General features: G+C 40.9%; 1 protein-coding gene across 1 annotated transcript in view; it reads left to right on the top strand.

The window, feature by feature from the left end:
- The window catches only part of SYNRG (synergin gamma), a gene marked incomplete in the record, with an annotated part of 2,786,306 nt that overhangs the window by 944,529 nt on the left and 1,821,687 nt on the right, over positions 1-20,090 (top strand). Inside the window, 1 exon segment of the mRNA XM_044054902.1 lies at positions 6,144-6,255. Coding sequence (XP_043910837.1) covers positions 6,144-6,255 — 112 coding nt within the window.

Here is a 20,090-nt window from a genome sequence, read left to right as displayed (position 1 = left end):
AAATGGATATCACACTGTATCCATTTTTGCTGCAGACTACATGAGAACCGCCCCCCCCCCAAGTCTATCCATACCCATTCCACTAGAGCAGCCTCCACTTCCACATCCTTCCTCAGAGGAATCCCCACCAGGGACATCTTGGAAGCTGCCACTTAGACCTCTGTCCATACCTTTACAAAGTATTACCACCTACCTCTTTTTTCTAAGTCTAGGGCAGGATTTGCCTCTGCAGTGCTGCAGGGCCTGCTGACCCATGCCTAGAACTCTAACCTCTCCTTCCACCCCTCTCCTCAGCTTTGGGAATCCTGCCACAGGTGATGACTGCAACAGGGAAACATGAAGAACATAGTACAGTTGTGTACACTTACCATAAATGCAGATGTTCGAGTGTATTTACTGTTGTAGTCCTGGTTTTCCCCTCCCTCCATCCCCAATGTAGCATCTTCTCCTAGGGGGACATAAGCTTCCCATGGTGGCTTTTGGTCACCAGGACCACCTTTCCTTATTTCCTTATGCTTCTGATGGGTTAGAGCAAGTAAAACTGATGTAATGACGTTGACTGCCTTGCTTTTTAGCACTGACGACCTGACATCAGACTACAGGCGACTGCAGCTGACCCCAGAAAAATTGACTCTGGTATACGGGCTGGCCGAGGGCTACCACAGCAGGGATAACCCACAGGTGATGACTGCAACAGTGAGTACACTCAAACGTCTACATTTATGGTAAATTTGCACAACTGTACTTTCTTCATCTTGATCACTACTGCTGTAGCCTTAGGTATATGAGTTGTATCCTGCCAAGTATACAGCAGCTGACCAGCTTCTAATGTTTCAGGGCACCTTTTGTGAGCCCAAACTGTCAAGCAGTTTGAGCTGAGCTGACTAAAATACAAGTTTGGGCACAAAGCACTCCAGAGCTTTACTGACACCCAAGAGTACACACCTCTGATGCTTTTGGACTTCTGTGCATACATTTATCAAGCACTACAAGTTGGATGGGATTGCCAGTGCTAGAGCTGGTTTTGCTAGAGCCATCCTTCATGGCTTCATCGAGGGCTGTGCTGGTTTTTCCTCCTCCTTCTCTTATCTTCTCCCTGAGTTTTGGCAATCTCCCTAATGTAATGAATACTGCAGCAGTGAAATGGAAGGACATACTACAATTGTGTAAAATATTAGCATAACTTTAGATGTCCTTCTTATCACTGTCGCAGTATTCACTCCCTCCCTCCTCCAACTGGTCCATTTGTCTTTTGGATGTACTGGTTACCTCTTTCCTTTCCCTTAGACTGGAACTCTCAGTTCTGAGGATGGTATGTCCAGATGTCACCTTTATGCCCTATGCTATGCTAGGAGCATATGTATGACGTACAATGTATCTTAAAGCAACTTAAAAGTTTTGGTATACTGGTTGGAAGTCGGACCACCCTTGGCAAGGGATCCTTAATGTAGTGATTCTCCAACAATGAACAGAAGGACATCTACCGTGCAACTGTACTTTCTCTGGTTTTACAATATTTGTGTGAGTTACTATCCTATGGCCTTTCTATTAAGGTTAATTTCTCGACCATTTCAACATGTCTCCCCATGAATCCTCCTCTTTCAGGGCAGTTATATGTCAAAATGTTCTTAAAAGGGGTTTTGCATAAGAGGACTCAAAGTAAACCAGTGACCCCTCCTTGGGATCTTAATTTTCTTCTAGAGAAAATAACACTTTCTTCATTTGAACCAGTTAGTCTGGATGACTTGAGGTTCTTAATATGGAAACAGTTTTATTGATTGCTCTGACCCTGAAAGAAGGGTATCTGACTCGCAAGCTCTTATGATGAGTCAACCCTATCTCATTTTCCAGAAGGACAGTGTTTCTTTGAGAACTGATCCTTCTTTTATGCCTATAGTAGTATCTGAGTTTACTTTGTCAAATTATCCCTCTCCCCATTTTCTTTCCTGAGCCTGAAAACAAGGGAGAAAGGATACTCCATACTTTGGGATGTCCACATACAACTCGGGTACTATGTTGATAGAAAATATTTCCAATCATCAGATCAGTTGTTCATTTCTTGTACAGGTAAGAAGAATGGACAGTCTATATCAAAGCAGACTATTTCGAAATGGTTATATAAGCCTATTACCTTTTGTTGTACTCACCATAACAAGTCTATTCCAGGCAGGGTTAAGGCCCACAATACAAGGACCTAGGCTGCTTCAATGGCTTTTTAGAAAGGATTGGATTCTACAAGCTGCTACCTGGTCCTCTGTACTTACTTTTGCAAAGCAGTGGAAGCTGGATTCTTTTTATTGGTTTAGATCATGCTTTGCTGGGACGATTCTCCACATTTCCTTCCACGTCCAAAATATAGTTAGCTGAGGTAATCTACCCATATAGCTAAGGCTACTGCAGCAGTGATCAATATGAAGAGCATGGTATAGATGTGCAAGTTGAACTTACCATAATAGTAAATGTGCAAATGATCACTGCTGCATTAGCTGCCTCACTGTCTCTTCCCTCCTCGTCTTTTGGTGTGTTTTTTATGCCAAGATGTGGACATTTATTTTCTGTTATTCCTAGTCTTGACCTTTCAAGGGTCAGCCTCACGCTATCTTATGGCAGGAAAGCTCTAAAAGTATTTGCGCCAAAACTTGTCTTTTCCTCAGCCCAGCTTGATAGTTTAGGTATGTGGTAGATGCCCTGAAGCTTTGGAAGCTGGCCAGCTGTTGTATCCTTGGCAGGATGTAACCCATATATCTATGGCTACTGTTGCAGTGATCATTCAAACATCTTCTGTTATGCTAAGTTGAATTTTCACAACTGTACTCTTCATGCATTAGACAGCCATGTGCAGCTTAAATTCAAAAGAGATCAGTTACCTCCCCCCATTTAACAAATGTATGTATGTATGTATTAAATAATTAAGAAAGGTCATATGTCAAAAATTTGAATGGCTGGCCAACTGTTTTGCCTTTTATTACTATCAGTGCAGTAAATAACAGTACACACTCTTCTGGAGCAGCAGCAACTTCAGGAGCTTATTTTAAAAATGTTTCTGAACTGTGTATTTTAGAAATTGATGCATGAATTGTTTATACTTTGATGAAACGGTACAGGTTGGTGATACAGTCTAGAAGTAAGAGGGTTTTTGGTGTGGCTGTGCTACAGTGACTACTTATTACTGCCCAACTTCAATACATGCGAGTGAAGTGCTTGGAAATCTACCTATGTTATGATTTGCTAATACACTGACACTCCCCCAAAGAAGCGAGTACATTTATCAAGATCCTATAACATCATATCTGGGATGATGAGGGCCATCCTCTTTACCAGTATAACTACAACTCCAGACCTTTAGTCTTCTCTGATGCTTTCTCAGACTGCTAGCTTCTCCACTTTCCCCATAATGCTCTGCAAGGTTACTTTGTCACCGGATCTCTTTTTGTCATGCTTTACAGTAGTGTAGTCAAGGAACCATAGGCTACATTTTTGTCAAAATTTATGGTTTATGAGAATTCTCATTTTTGTGCAACTTCAGTTTGTTAGTTGTTCACTCTTTTGCTTCAAATCGGTCAACTTTTCAGATCAGTCCATTCCTTTTATTTCATTTTTAACAGTCTTGGGATTCCTTACTTTCCCCCCTAAGATCTGATGTTTTTATCACCTCACCCTTACAGTTTGCTTTGCTGCTGTTGTGCATTGTTAGTACATTTTTGCATTTGCCGTTACATTTCTGCATCATTTTCTTTTTTTATTGTTATTTTTTCAGTTTGTGATCTGGGGAGGAGAGTTTTCAAGAAATGAAGTATAAATGTGGATATAAAATTCTGACCTAAGATAGTTAAATCTTTTTTTTTTTTTTTTTTTTTTGTCTAGCTTAAGAATATTTTGCAACTGCATGTGGCATCTTTGCATTGTTTACAGCTCCAGCTGTTAGAGAGAAAAACAAAACTGTTGCTTTTTATATTGAAAGATGGCTGTGTTTCTCAGGACAGGATTTGGCCTTAAGCACTGATTCAAGGTCAGTCTCCCCAATTCCAGTTTTGGTGGTGATTTTCCTGTCAAGGCAAGGATTGAACCATCAAGTGACAGAGTTAACAGATGGATAGGATTTAGCTGTGTTCTTGGTGTCAGGACTGCATCCTTTGGAGTTGATACCTTCTTCCTCACCTGTCAGCATTGGAAATTTCTTAGGACCCAGGGCACAGAGTTAGTCTGTCTGGGTCACTTTAGTAGGGTTGATTTTCCATCCTTCTAAGTTGAGGTTGTTGACATCAGGCCTGGGGTCAAGTGGTACCTTTGTCCAGTAGTCATACATCATGATAATGGGTTGAGCTTTGATACCTGTGCATTCAGTGTTGGCATTGGCCTCAACTGATTTTGTTCCCACACAGCAGAGGCCAATGTCCTAATCCCTGATCCCAGAGTATAGTTTTGATATCTGGACACTGTAGACTGACCTGCATTTTCTGCTGTCTGCATGTTGTCCCAACTATGATGTTTGTCATTGAGAGGAAACGTTTCTTTAACTAGTGCTTTCGTCACCTACTTGATCTGCAGGGTAGGGGGTCAAGAAGCTTTTTGTGCAGGATCATTCCAGGGTTGCTGGACCAGTCGAAGCTTCATTGTTCATAGACATGTCCCCTCTAAAGCTTGGTAGGAAGCATAAGTGCAAGAATTCCCCACTACAGATGTTGAGGGTGCTAACTCTCAAGCATCCCCTAGAGGAATCCCATGTTTAAAGAAGTTCTTGAAATGATGAGGTAGAGAAGGGGATGCCTTCAGACCCCTCTCTCTTAAAGGGTCTTGGAGAAGTCTTCTTCCTTCTATTGAAAAAATTGTGCATTTTTTGTAAAAAAAAAAAAAAAAAAACAAAAAAAAAATTGCTTGGAAGAATAATATTGTGGTTATTACCGAAGAAAGTCAGACAAAGATCTTCCAAGATTCCAAAGACTAGACCTGCTAGTTTGAAACTCAGAAACCAGATTTCATTGCTTCGACAATCCTTAATCCCACTGTTCTTCTGCTAGATGAGAAATTGTGGGCTATTGACAAGTTTCAGGAAACCCATGCTTGACTCTACCATGTATTCTTTCAGGCCAGTAAACTGTCTGCCTCACATTTTCAGAGTCCAGTGAGAGCTAATCAAATGACAGTCATCAGAATAGTGTCTGACTGGAACAGTTGAAACTCAAACTGCAGTTTTTGACAGTGACTTTAATATTGCACAGTGTTATTCATTTGTTAACTGAGTAAGTCAACTGGTAATCATGGACCTATTCCAGCCGTGATCTGGACCATTGCAGCAAGCTTCAATTCAGTCTATACGGACACTTAATAGTCAATCAGCAAGGTATTTTTGGGAGGAATCTTGAATACCCAGGATATGCCCCTGCAAAAGGAGAATGTGCAAACTCCATACTGACAGTGACTGATTCAGGACTGAACCCCAGAACCTGAAGCTGTGGGGCAGAGATCTTAACCACTGATCCACCATGCATTGTCAATTTAAAGCTATGTAATCTATGTACTGCAGAACCTTTATGAAATAAGTGACTGGATGAACAGAAGCATGTTTTTTCAGCTGAAAATAATTACTGGAGAGTATGATAACTTTCCTGACAAAATTCTGCACTCAGACTACATTTTTTAGGAACATAATTTTGTATTTTGAATTTCTGAAGCGATTCTTGAAATAAACAGAGACGTGTCCTCCCCCTCCAGGGGAAAATGGCACAAGGAGGCACTACTTTTAATTGGCAGATGTCCATGTCATGTTGTCAGAAAGTACATTGTCTGACTAGAGAATGCTCATTGCACTTAATTCCTGGCATACATTTTCTATGAAGGACAACAGGTTTAGTGTGGGAGTGGGATAGAGTAAACAGGATAGTCACAATAGAAGGAAAGATGTACAGACTGCTTTTTCTGTTTAGCTGAAAAGCTGAAATGTTTTTAGAAGTCTTAGTGTATCTTAAAGTTTTCTTCTGTTAAAGACTGAGGCCACAATGATATTTTTTGAAACTACCATCAAACTTTGCCAGCAAATAATTTGTATCAAGTTTTGAAATAATAATACATGTGAAATTGGAAGCAACAGTTCAGTAAAACTGTTAATAGTCTAGGCAGCAAACATTTTTTTCTTTTCTTTACAGACTGGTGAGAAGAGCAGGGATGATGCCTTAGAAGCCATTAAAGGAAATTTAGATGGGTTTACAAGGGAAGCAAAAATGCACCCCACACCTGTATCGCATCCGACAAAAACAGGTAAGATAATTTAGCTCATGTGACCCCCAGATAAAATGCAATAAAATTGCTGCTTTAAAGTATGTTTTTGTACAAAATGATAGCATATTTGTATGTTAAAGCATTTTATAAATGCATTTATTTGTACCTTTGATATTCTGATACACTTGTCATCAGATTTTGACATAGCACTTGTTATACTGTAGAAGTAAGGTGAAGTATGTGCTTTCTTTTGATTACACCTTTTGCTTGTACCAGTTTACTGTATTTTGCCATAAAAGCTGAAAGTAATACTCTGTTCTTGCCAGTTTACATTTTCTTCCTTTCATTTTGATGTGATTATTGTATTCTTGCTTTGGACATCTTTTTCCTTAATGCACTTTTTTAATGTCTCATACTTCATACCTGATATCTCTACTGTGTCATTACAGAAGACAATGTTCACCATATTTTTACCATCTCAAGTCAGTAAGGTTAAGGAAATATCTCTATTGAGTGTAATGTCCTCTCTACTGATATGCTATTTTCAGAAGCACTCACAGATGACCCTTTAAGTTATTCATTCTCTTCTACATGAGAGCAGTAGGTGATTAATCCTGTCTTTTTCAGAGTGTAAGGTTAAGTGTTATTTCTTCTCTTTCCCAGATGTTCTTCATGTTTCACTGTTGCAGTCATCATATTTGGGTTATCTGCCTGCAGGTAGCCCTCAGACTTTGGATGCTGTCACTTCTTCTTTGACGTCAGGTCGTCAGGGGTATAAAACATGCAGCCGATGCCATTACATCAGTCTTTCTTGACGTGCGGTGCCCGAAGCAGAAGCAGTTCGCAAGTGCCGGTCAGCAGATTCCTGAAATTTTCGTTCGAGTTTCAGACCCGAAGTCTTCAAAAAAGATAAATAGCCTGTTGGGGATCCTTTTTCTTGTTCTAACCGATGTCAGTAAAAGTTAACAATTGTCTTATCTGTGGAAAGCAAATACCTCATAGAGATTTTCATTCTTACTGCATCCTGTGTTTAGGCCCAGGCCACGACGTCCCTCACTGTCAGTTTTGTGCCTTGTTCAACGCCCAAACTATTCATAGTCTGGTTATTTTTGCAGCCAGTTACTTTCATACTTGATCTGTGTACTCTGAAATGGCTTTGTTAAGCCATCCAACTACCGATCTTCCGAAAAAATGTAAGGATAAAGACAGAGACAGACAGCATAGGTCCAAAACTGCCGACAATGCTTCCGTTAAGCTAGTCGCCAGTCCGCTGGTACTCAGTGAGGTGCTTCCCAGCCCCTAATACCCGCTACTTCAGATTCACAGGCCTTTACTGAGACCCATTCTGAGTCCGGTGTGCAGAGAGATGCTTCTTTGACTTTGGAACCTGCGGATGTCTTTACCTTGGATGGGTCCGGAGCCGCTGTGCAGGCACCAGCTTCTGAGGGTGTATTCAGGCCTACAGACATTCATATTAAACCAATGCCATCATTTTCATCCAGGCCAAAAACTCGCACTACGCCTAGAAAACAGATGACCAAACCGCGGGCTCAGGCCCATATCCCTCAAAAACAAATGCTTAGAATGGCTAAAGACCTTATTACCTTAATTAGGGGAAGCCAGCCTTCCCCCTCTAGGAGACCTAGAACGGATTTTCTTTCTGATTCTTCTGAGTCAGGAATCTGATATTTTTGCTCCTTCTAATTACCAGGATTTGCCCTTATCTACTTATGAGGATTCTGATACAGAGGATTCCATTCCCTCTGCTTCCCCTCCAGAAGATTTTTCCTTCAGTGAAACCTTGCATACTCTTAGGGAGCATTTCCGCTGGGAAAGCCAGGATTACTCTGAGTCCAAAAAGAGACTTAGGGAATTCTTACTCCAATCTCAACACAGGCCTTTAGTTATCCCTTCTGTTCTGGACATTGTAGATGATGCTTTTTTGGAATCTAGACACTTTACCTCCAGCTCCCAGAAAACCTGACCGGTAGTACAGAGTTCCTGACTCTCACAAGTTCCTCTTCAAGAACCATTCTGCAGATCCAGAGAACATTTCCCAAGGACCTAAAGGCATTAAGGCTACTGCTGCCAAAAATCCTACCCCTTCTGTTAGAGATTCTAGAGTCTTGGACAGATGGGGTAAGAAGGTATATACTTCTGCTACTTTGGTCATTAGGGCTTTAAATTGCCAGTTTCATATGTTAAAGTATCAGCAGCATATTATGGGACTACTTAGACAGAAAATGATGTTGATTCCTGACTGTGCTGAAAACAAAGAATTGCAAGATTTAATGCATTCTGCAGAACAAGTTGGTAAACATACCTTGCAATGTGGTTTTGATACTTTAGAAGCATCTTGCAGGGCTGCTGTCATGGGGTCTGTACTTAGAAAGCATGATTGGCTTAAGGAACAAAGCTTGCCTGTTCATGTTAAAGCTAAGTTATTAGTTGCCCCCTTAAACCAAGACCGCCTTTTTGGCAACAAAGCAGAAGTCCTCAAAAGGATGGAGGAAAAAGCTAAATCTATGCAAACTGTTAAAGATTTCCTACAAGTACAGCCTCCCAGATTCAGTAGGCATTGGCCTTTAAAGAACTGGTCCTTTCCAATCCCTTCCAGGCCTTCTCAGTCCAAACCCAGGAACAGCAGACCACATAGGCTACAGTCTCAGACTACGCACAGAGCTAAGCAGTGGGGGGCTCCCTGTTCCAAAGCAGGGAGTAGTAAGCCACCCCCCCAAGAAAAAATGGCACAATGACTTAAACCTCTCAAGCCCTGTTCATCTACCTGCTCCCTTAGGAGGAAAGATCGTTCTGCATGCAAAAAACTGGAAACTCTTATTACCCAGGACAAATGGGTTTTGAACATAGTTTCTCAAGGATACAGATTCCACTTCCACACACTACCAACCCCAAATGGTTGGCCAGACCTCCCCCCAAATCAATGGGCGGAGGCCCAACAGCAGGTTCTCTCTCTTCTCAGTATCAGGGCTATTCAACCTGTCCCAGCAGAACAAAGGGCACAAGATTTTTATTCAAGAGTTTTTCTGGTACCCAGAAAAGACGACAACTGGCATCCTATCCTGGACCTCTCTATTCTCAACACCTTTCTGGTGATTCCAAAATTCAAAATGCTAACTCTTCAACAGCTTCTTCCTGTGCTAGCCAAAGATGCCTGGCTGGCAACCCTAGACTTGAAGCTTAACTGAACATCCCAATAAAAGGATCCTGCAGACAATACCTTTGTTTCAGGGCGGGCTCCATGCACTTTCAGTTCTCTGCACTTCCCTTTGGCTTATCTACTGCGCCCAGGGTGTTCACAAATTGTCTAGCTCCAGCCATTGCATTTTGCAGACAGAGAAATATTCAAATGTACCCATACTTGGACGATTGTCTGATTCAGGCAGAAAGGCAGGACTTGCTATTACAACATTTGGCATTCGTAAACAAACTGATAACCTCACTGGAGTACACCATCAATGAAAAGAAGTCTCACCTAGTACCCTGCCAACAGATTGTATTTCTGGGAGCAAGCTTGAACACAACTTCCCAGATGTTGTATTCCTGGGAGCAAGCTTGAACACAACTTCCCAGATGGCATTCCTCACTCCGGATAAACAAGTTTATTTGACAACCTACTTCAAACTATTGGCCAAAAACCCCCAGCTACCTGCAAGGAAAATACTGCAAGCTCTGGGGTTCATGGCCTCTTGCATTCTACTAATTCCATATGCAAGACTGCATATGAGGAAACTCCAATGGTACCTAAAAAGCCTATGGTGTCAACATTCTCAGGACCTGGAAACAGTGATTTCTATCATTTCTATTTCTATTTCTATAAAGACAGAGTTCCTCTGGTGGGCAAAGGTCTGCTACCACAACAAGGGCCTCCCTTTCACTCTACCCCCTGCTGCCCAAACCCTAACAACAGACGCATCAGACTATGCATGGGGGACTCGCATGGCAGGGCAGTGCATTCAGGGCAAATGGAACCCGGGACAGATGCACCTGCATATCAATCAAAAAGAAATGTTAGCTGTACAGAATGCTCTGACAGCCTTCAAAGACCGTATTCTTCCAGGACAATAATTGGTAAAGACAGACAACACCACAGTTATGTGGTACATAAACAAGCAGTGGGGAACCCACTCGTAACCTCTCTGCAGACTAGCCATGGCTCTGTGGGACACAGCCTTGAGCTACCAAGTGCACCTACAAGCACAATTCCTGCCAAGCAAACTAAATTCACTGGCAGACGACTTAAGCAGAAATCTCATGGACCCACACGAATGGAAGCTAGAACCCAAAATATTCAACCTCTTGAGGAACAAATGGGGGACGTCAGAGGTAGACCTTTTTGCCTTCCCTCAGAACTACCAATTGAACAAATTCTGCACAAGAACTCTCCACAGTCAAGCTTGGAAAGTGGATGCCCTGTCCTTTACCTGGGAAAGCCTCTTGGTTTATGCCTTTACCCCTCTGCCTCTCCTCTCGAAGGTTCTACTAAAGATCAAACAGGACATGCCAAGGACAAGACTGATTGCACCAGACTGGCCACACCAGCACTGGTACCCCCTCTTGCGCAGTATGACACTGCTACAACCATGACACCTGCCTCAGACCCCTTCCCTGCTGTCCCAGCAGGCGGGCCAAATTCTGCACCCTCAGCTTCAAACCCTGAACCTTGCAGCCTGGATAATTCCTTGAGCTCTCCTCTAGCATCCCTCAGTAAGCAAGTACTGAATGTCATTCTGGAGGCAAGGAGGCCTAGTACTAGAAAATCCTATGCTGAAAAGTGGAAAAGATACTGTTCCTGGAGCCAGGCTCAGAGGCTGGGCACAACAGTGCTCAGCTTACCTCATATTCTACAGTACTAAACAGAAATGCTCCACAAGGGCCTATCCTTCTCGTCAATTAAAATTCATGCCTCTGCCATTTCAGCACATTATAATACTGAGCCCACCCCTCTTCTCTCACACCTTGCTAAAGCAATTCCTTAGAGGGGCCAAAAATTTAAGACATCCCCCCCCCCCAGGAGAGCTCCCACTCCAGCCTAGGACCTTAACTTTGTATTGGAAAAGCTCACCCTTTCCCCCTTTGAGCCAGATGCTACAGCAGAGTTGAAATTCCTTTCTTGGAAAACAGCCTTCCTTCTAGCCATCACTTCAGCAAGAAGAGTGTGTGAATTACAGGCCCTCATGCCAGTGGAACCCTTCATTATCTTCCATGCAGACAGGGTTTCCCTTAGGACTAATCCTTCCTTTTTGCCCAAGGTGGTGTCTACTGTGGCCCTAAATCAGTTAATTCATTTACCTACTTTTTTCCCTAATCCACAAAACAAAGGGGAACGAATACTGCACTCTCTGGATGTGCACAGACAACTTAGATTCTATTTGGATAGGACTAAGCGTATCAGAAAATCTGAACAGCTGCTAGTTAGCTTTGCTGCAGGGGCAGAGGGGAAGGCCATTTCAAAGCAAACCATTTCCAAATGGATAGCCCAGTGCATTCATTTCTGCTACAAGCACCATGGAAAACCTACCCCACTGGGGATACGATCACATTCCACCAGGGCCGCATCTACCTGTGCGGCATTTCTCAGAGGAGTCCCTACCAGGGACATCCTAGAAGCTGCTACCTGGAGCTGTGTACATACATTCACCAAGCATTACCATTTGCATATCTTTTCTAAATCCAGAGCTGGATTTGCCACTGAATTCTTGCAGGGCTTAATAGCTGGCCCTAATGCTCTTTAACTTCTTCCTCCCTTCCTTAGCTTTGGGAATCAATCCAAATGTGATGACTGCAACAGTGAAACACGAATAACATAGTACAGTTGTGTACACTTACCATAAATGTAGATGTTCGAGTGTATAGATGTTCGAGTGTATTCACTGTTGCAATCCTGGTTACCCTCCCTCCAGCCCCCTGACTTCTCTTGGCTCTACCTTTCTTTTTTGTTCGTATATTTATTTTTCCTTGTGTATTTGCTTTTTTGATGGGGGTTTACCATACCATGTAATTGCTTCCTATTGTGGGGGCACCTGACATCTGGGTCAAGAAAAACTGATGTAATGACGTCGGCTGCATGTTTTATACCCCTGACATCAAGGAAGAAGCGACAGCATCCGACGCAGCAATCCAAAGATTCTGGTATTCAGGCTGGCTGATGGCTACCTGCAGGCAGATAACCCAAATGTGATGACTGCAACAGTGAATACACTCGAACATCTACATTTATGGTAAGTGTACACAACTGTACTTTCCCTCGGAGCAAGGTGTACTTTGGCTCCAAACATGCATCTGCATACACTTAGTTGTGGCCTACATCCTGTGCAGAAAAAAACTGCTACATCCGTATATACAGTTCTTTTAATGACCACCAGGGACTGATTTGTAAAAGCTCCTAACTTCTACCTACAAAGCAGGGCAAGCTGGCCAAAGCTTCTCCTGTTCTTTCTCCCCATTTTAATCTTTAGCACCTTGGGTCACTTTTCAGACCGAGTAATCTGGCAGTCTAGCTAGTTTTGGAAACTACTGTCTCTATACTTAAAAAAGACACGTTTGTTGTTTGTCTTTCGGCTTTTCCCAGTTAGGGGTCGTCACAGCGGAAATCCGGTCCTTTAATGATTGGCAGTTGTTTTTTTTTATGGTGTTGAGTTGCCAGCCCGATGTCCAACCTTCAACAAAGGTACGCCCATTCAATGCATGTCTTTCGAACGCCCACTCGACCGCAGGGAGGACATGCAGACTCCACACAGAAGATGCAAGACATAAAGTGCTAAATTTCATGCTAAATTTTGCTGACTTGTTTGGAGTGAAGGATGATCTGTCAGGGTTGTATTCAGTTTTAAGCATTTTAGGTGTTGTTTTAATGGTTTGCATACAATTGCATTATAGTAAACAGTTAAGCATTTTTTTCAGGTGGAGATCGCTTTATGTAATGTCTTTTTTATTAATTTGTGTCTTAAAAACAGTATTCATTTTTCATGTAGGTTGTACCGAACAGCTTAATGGGACACTTAAGTGTATGAACTTCCTCTTTTTTTTTTTTTTAGATGGTACTGGTATAGTGGAAAAGGTGACATGGTTATTTGGTTAATCTCCAATTTGTGTTGCCAGTACTGCATAACGGATCACAAGAACTTGAAGTACACACAGTCCCCCAGTTTCAAATATCCCCTACTGGAAACATGAGACCTACATGCACAAACATTCTTTGCTTTACATGTGGTCCATGCTGGAGTAATGCAACAAGAGACCTGGATGTACCTGGTGTCTTGCAGCTTACTTTATGGATTTTATTCTATATGCATTACTAATTTCTTCTTCAGAACCCATCCTTATATCCACCTGTGAACCCCACCTTTTCAGCTTTGAACTATTATGTTTTGCACCATCGTTCATATCAATAGGGGGCAGTACCTTGCCTACCATTGATGGTGTATAGAAAGGGTCTGTATTAGAACATCGAAGTTTCAAAACTTTGAATGTTCTAATATCGACCCCTATTCAGTAAAAGCTGAAAACATTGAACATACAGAACAGCGATTTTTTTCCTAGGGAAAAAATTTGCTGTTCCAAAACACATACACACAGCACAAGTACACCAAAAAAACAGCAATCCACACACATACACCTACAATCTTACACCTAACCCTACACTAAACTATACACACACTACTAACTATCCACTTACGTTAACCCAAACCTTAATGTCCATCACTATCGCACACTCACCCATGCCCTAACCCTAACTCACCTTACCCGTTCTAACCCTCACGTCCACACAATCGCACACATACGTAATCCACGCCCTAACCCTAACTCACCTAACCCGCCCTAACCCTCACATCCACTCAATCGCACACTTACCTGAACCCAACCTGTAACTTTCCACCACAGCACTGAAGCAACAGAAACGGACAACCGAATTCTTTCCCTAGGAGAAAATTCGGTTTTCTGTTGCTTCGATATTTTCAGCTTTTGCTGAATAGAGGTCGATATTAGAACATTCGAAGTTTTGAAACATCGATGTTCTAATATAGACCCTACAGAAAGGGGATCATGATGATTCTGTTAATGTGACATTTTTGCTTTCTGTTTTTGTTTTGACAACTAAAACAAAGAATCTGATGCTGGCAATAAGTCATAGATTTTCTGTGTAGGAAATAGTTCCACATGCTGTCATAATTGAATGGTATATTTCATATATGAAGAATTGTTATATAATATAATTTCTACTGTACATGAACAACAGACTTTATGGAGTCATGTTAGAAAAAAAGTACGAGTGCCCTAATATACTATTTGCTACTGTGAAGCCTGTCAGCCCAGCCAGCTAGAATTTTGTAAATAATTCTATGACATTTGTGAATAGTAATATGATTTATATACTTGCCTTAGAAATGTAAGAGAAATATATGGTGGCAGCTGGTACTACCTTATAGCATGGGCAGAAGGAAGCATAGCTAGTGAACCTGTGCCAGCCTTCCCCAGGAGTGTTTTTGTGTTTGTATATAAATCAAATTCAAAATGTGTGTGTCAGCTACTTGGGCAGGGACACAAAGCACTGGTTGGACAGAAAGGGTGCTGTAGGTTTTGGCTTGACCACTCGGGTAAGATCTTAACCCTGTAGTTGTGCCAGTGGGGAGTATTATTGGGGGATTTGGAGAGAGAGGGAGAAACCAGCCCCAGACTGACTGTGATCTCTGTGTGCTCTTAAGGGAAATTGACTTTACTGTGTGTACTTCTCATCCTCTCAATGTGCACATTCCTCACTGGTGTTAGTGGTGAGGATTGAGGCTCCTTGATTACTGGGTCAGAGCAGGGGCATCACAGCTACTGTGCTGTTTGTGTGGGGGCATGTACTAGTGAACCAACAAATTGAGGTAGAATTAAGTTATTGTACTTGCATATTTGAAAAGTCACAAGCAGTCATATCATGAATAAAATAGCTCTGTAGTTTTATTTTTCCCATTTCCAGACACTGTGGTCTAGGTTAAGTTCACTCCACTGCATGAGACTGCTTTATAGACAGTAGAAGTAGACAGCGAGGCTATATGCTTATTTTTTTTCTTACTGACAACCTTAGTCAATATTTTTCTGTTGACTCTCCAATGCATTTTTTTTGTATATTTTCATGTTGAAGTTTTGTCAGGAGGAAAGCAAATTAGGTTATAATAATGTTACAAAAACAACAAATTGCAGTTTCAACTTGGAACCTAAAAATAAGATTGGCTAGGGCTTAATGCATACCACTAATTAGAAAAGATTAAAATTGATGTCTTAGTATGTGATTTTCAGAAGTAATCTGAAATACAAAGATAAGCACTTATTGCAAAGTGAAGGGAGAACACGAGATATATAAAAATGCAAAAGAAGTGAAGGTACAGTGGCATTCAGACAGGAAAGATTTAAGGAGAACAAAAGAGTGGTAGTGGATTGGTGAGAACATAAAACATAATACCTTGCATGGTGCATATCATATGAAGCAGGACTTTGTAAACTTCATATATCCTGCCTTATACACAGCAATAATCCTTGTCTTTCTCCTGCCTTATACAGAGTAGTAATCTCAGTCTTTCATACTTGAACATTATATTAAAGTGATGTAAATTAGTTGCCTTCACACAATGACTTAACTCATTCTGTTCTTCCACTGTTTTTTAATGTATGTTCATTCTTACTATATTATAAACCCCAATCAGATTACATGCACAGCCTTCTGGTTTTAACCTTTTGAGTCTGAAGATATATATCTCTACATCAGCAATTATCAAACCTCCTATTACACTTTTGTTACGTCAGTGTAGATACCCAGTAGTCATATCCAACGTCTCTATGTTATACCTACTTTTTCTGCAACCTTTTTAGTCAGCTTCCACTGAATTCTTCCCTGTTATTGTCTACTTGGATAATAATCTACATTTCCATACTCTATAACTGGTCTTACTGTCCTTTTATATAGAAATAGCATTACAGTTGATTTCCTACAATGCCACCAAATGTTTTGAATGACTTCTTGCCTTTTTACAAATAAGATTAGTACACTTATAAAAAGAGGATTTTGACTGTATACCCATGTCCTTAAGATGTTTTGGGCATTTTACTTTCAACATTTTGTTACATTTGTTTAACTCATTTATTTATTTAGTCTGCTTACCAAGGTAGTGAAAAGATCACAGTAGACAATTTGCAGACACAGACCAGGTGAAAAAAAATTCATGAAAAAAAAAAAATAAAATGGACTAATTCAGAAACCAAGTTGTGAAGAAAATGAAACGCTGTCATCTGTGTTAGCATGTCTGGCAGGAGATTTGTATATATTCTGAATTAACTTGTATGGTATGCCAACATGTCTACTTGTGAAAATGTGAGTAAGTTTTAAAATGTTGAGTATTTCCCTGTTTATACAGAATGTTTAGAGAATCTGTCAGTGTTTTGATGCATTTCTAATTGTGCATCTTTGAGAGGGACATTCTGTGGTACTGTGGAAAATCAGCTGAACAGCGAGTGATGTCATTAGAATGTTCCTGGTTGCTAAGTGGTTATTTAAGCAGCTGATTGACAGAAAAACAACTTTTTCAAACAGCTGTTATTTTTAAAATAAGACAGTTGAGAATGCAGTTTGTCAGTTTGTGAAGAGGTGCAGTCAGTGGACACCCATGAAAGAGAATTCACCAAAAACTGTAAGCCTGCCTTTTCCCTTGCCGTTATATGTTAGATTAGATCAGGGACGGTATTCTTTAGTTAGATTAGGAAATCTTAGTTATTAAGATGGAGTTTTTTTTCTAGAAAAATGGACTCCTGTCCTGCAGTTTAATTTTACATTTTTGGTGGTTGAATTCTAGTGTTAATTGAAAGCTATTGATTTACATTCTTGTAATCATTTTGCTTATTATTAACTGTTTTTGTTACTTTTACATTGTGGCTGGAAATCAGTGGTTTTCTTCAGAGATTAGAGAGTACTTTTACCTGTTTATTATACCCCACATCACTTTGAAGGCCTGGTGGCTTCTTGTCATCGCTGTCACTTGTTTTGATATTTAATTTTCTTATTTGGACACCCCTTTAAAAGAGCACGAAGACACTCTGATTGATGGCAGCATCACCATATTATTTTGGGGATGGAACACAGCTGGAAATCGGTGTCAGGCTTTCCCAGATGTGTTTGGATGTGTGAGATTTAAATTTCCTTTGAGCGTGAGTGTATCAAAGGTCTTAAACTGGGACACATTGCTCTGACATATGTAATAAGGGCATACATTTGGGGCGGACAGAGGTATATAGTCCAGTCCCAGGAAAATAGAGCGTGTTCCTGTTGTGCTCTTCGGGGAAAATTGTGAAATATTACTTCTGTTTAAGTGACAGTCTCACATTGAAGTCAGCAGTGAGGACTGAAGCTCTTTAGTTACTGATCCAGGATAGTAAGGGACGTCACATTAATTGTTGGCAGTTCAGTGGGATGTAGCCGAATGTCACATAAGTAATCACAGAAGGTAGATAATCCCATAGACATTTGATACAATATGTAAATGTTAATGGATTAGAAAAACAAACATTAATTCATTTTAGTAGTAAATAAGAGAGGAAAGAAAGCAGCAGTAAGAACAGAGGTTCAAAGTAGGAGTGATGCATGTGAGGAAGGAATTAAGTTATCTGTCCAGTAGAAACTGTAGCTAGGGCAGGGTGAGAGGGGCAAAGCCCTGGGTGCAAAGTGTTGGGGGATGCATGTGATGTGCTGGTCTGGATCTCTGTCTATTGCAATACTGGCTTTTAAAAGCCAGTATTGTATTTGCAGTCAAACCCAAGCTTTGTAGCTCTCAGTGTGTAGTCTAAACTGCAGCAGTTGTTTGCTACAGTTTAAAAGAAGAAATCATTTAAATAAAAAATGCATTTACAGGGTTGCAGGCAGCGCACAGAAATGGGCCCGGAATGCCTGGGGCACGAGTGAGGGAGGTGAGTGTGCTAGTAGAATGAATTTTGCCAGTAGAAGGTTTTGTTTTTTGCTCTTCAGTTGAAAAGCTCGGGTGGTGGGGGGGGGGGGGTGGATGTAACTGTAAAAAGCCAATTACTACAATTAAATTATCAACTTTTTAAGGCACTTACTGAACGAGATACACTTCTGAGTGGGAAAGCACTTCCAGTCAGATTTTTGATGGAGGTGCCTTTTAAACTGAGTTCAGGAAGTTGGGAAAGAGGAGATTTCTTTTAGTTGGGGGGGGGGGGGATTGCCAGAGTTTGGGTGCAAGAATGGAAAAGGAATGGTTGGTACAGTGTAGTTTCTTTTGGGGTGTCTGGACTGAGGTAGCTAATTGGCAGATGTTGCTTAGGTTGTAGCAGGGTGGTTTTATCATGGAGTTTGGTTGTAAGAGGTGGGAAGGCTCCTGGTTGAAGTAGTTTGAAAAGAAGAGACCCTAGGAGTAGTTCAGTCCTGTAGGAGACTTTTAGCCATTTAGCTTTGGAGATGGTAATGCAGTAGTGTTCCTGAGGGGAAAGAATTGGAAATGAATCAGCAGATTTTGTTTTCAATGGACTGTAGACTGGATGATTTTTTTTTTTTGCTGTCTGTGGTTATGATGGGGAGCCTGGTTTCAGGCTAAGCAGGAGGACTCCTTTGTCTATTGCAGCTTTAGCTGGACTAGAGAGAAATGGAGATATTTGATATTTTCCAGGATTATTAATAAAAGAGAATTGATCTTTTTCTTGGTGTTTTCAGTGTTGCTTTGAAGTTAAGTGACTGGTCTGGCCATAAACCCAAATATTTAAAAGAGATTGTTGTTTCTGTTGGAACTATTGACATATGCAATGTTGAGATTTTTTACTTATTTATTTTTATTTTATTTTATATTTGTTTACCTGGGAGGTCCAACTGGACAGAGCTGTCAGTTTTCAGCAGAGGCCCAGGGAGAAAAGCTCCAGAACAGTTGCTAACATAATACTATACATCATGTAGTTACATGAGCATATTCAGTTATAAAAATATAGCAGATAGTAACGTGATTGCATAAGATATTTACATAAGCATAGTGGTTTAGACATGCATTTAAAATTATAGCAGGTAGTAACATATGATTATTTTTCCGTATGTTTTGAAGATGTGCTGAATGGTTTGAAGATGTGCTGAAGATAAGACAAGAAAGGAAAAACTAAAAAAGGAGGAGAATATAGAAAAGTTCATGTGAGATGCATTAACATTTTAAGGGAAACTTTTCAACTTGGTCTATGGGAGAGTTAGTGGTTATAGATGGAACAGTGGAGATTAGGCGGCAGTGAGTTGGTAAGTAACGTGTAATAATATATAGTACATCTGTGGGAGTTTTAAAGAGGAGGTTGGATAGTAGGTAGGGGAAAGGAGTTAGAATGTCAGCCAGGTGCTAGGCAGTTACAAGTAACATGTGATAATATATAGTGCATCTCTGGGAGTTTTAAAGAGGAGGTTGGATAATAGGTAGGGGAAAGGAGTTAGAATATGTCAGCCAGCTGCTAGCAGTTGCATGTCTAAGAGTTGTTCAGGTGGGAAATAAGCTGTTTTTTGAAGATGGTTTTGTTAGGTTGTACCCTGATTTATAGTGGTAGGGAGTTTCAAGTCTTGGCAGTGTTGCTAGAACACAGGGAGTCACCAGAGCTGTAATGGCTTTTGGAGGTTGCGGTTAGTGCCTTGTTAGTAGATCTAAGTTCTTGGTTATTGGAGTAGAGGGTGGTCATATCTTATAAGGCAGGAGTTTTGTCAGGTTGGTGCAGTATTTGGTGAGATAGAAGAAGTTTTTTTGGAGTTCTTTCAGCTTTTGTGAGGTTCCAGACATCATATTTTTTGTTTTGGAAAAGTTTAGGAGTAGCTTATGGCTGTTTAGCCAAGAAATAAGGGAGTGGAG

The sequence above is a fragment of the Protopterus annectens genome, chromosome 13.part0 (genome assembly GCF_019279795.1).
Source record: "Protopterus annectens isolate FY-2018-M chromosome 13.part0, PAN1.0, whole genome shotgun sequence".
Lineage (NCBI taxonomy): Eukaryota > Metazoa > Chordata > Ceratodontiformes > Protopteridae > Protopterus > Protopterus annectens.
The sequence above is the reverse complement of the archived record's forward strand: the minus strand, read 5'-3'. Positions and strand labels throughout refer to the sequence as shown.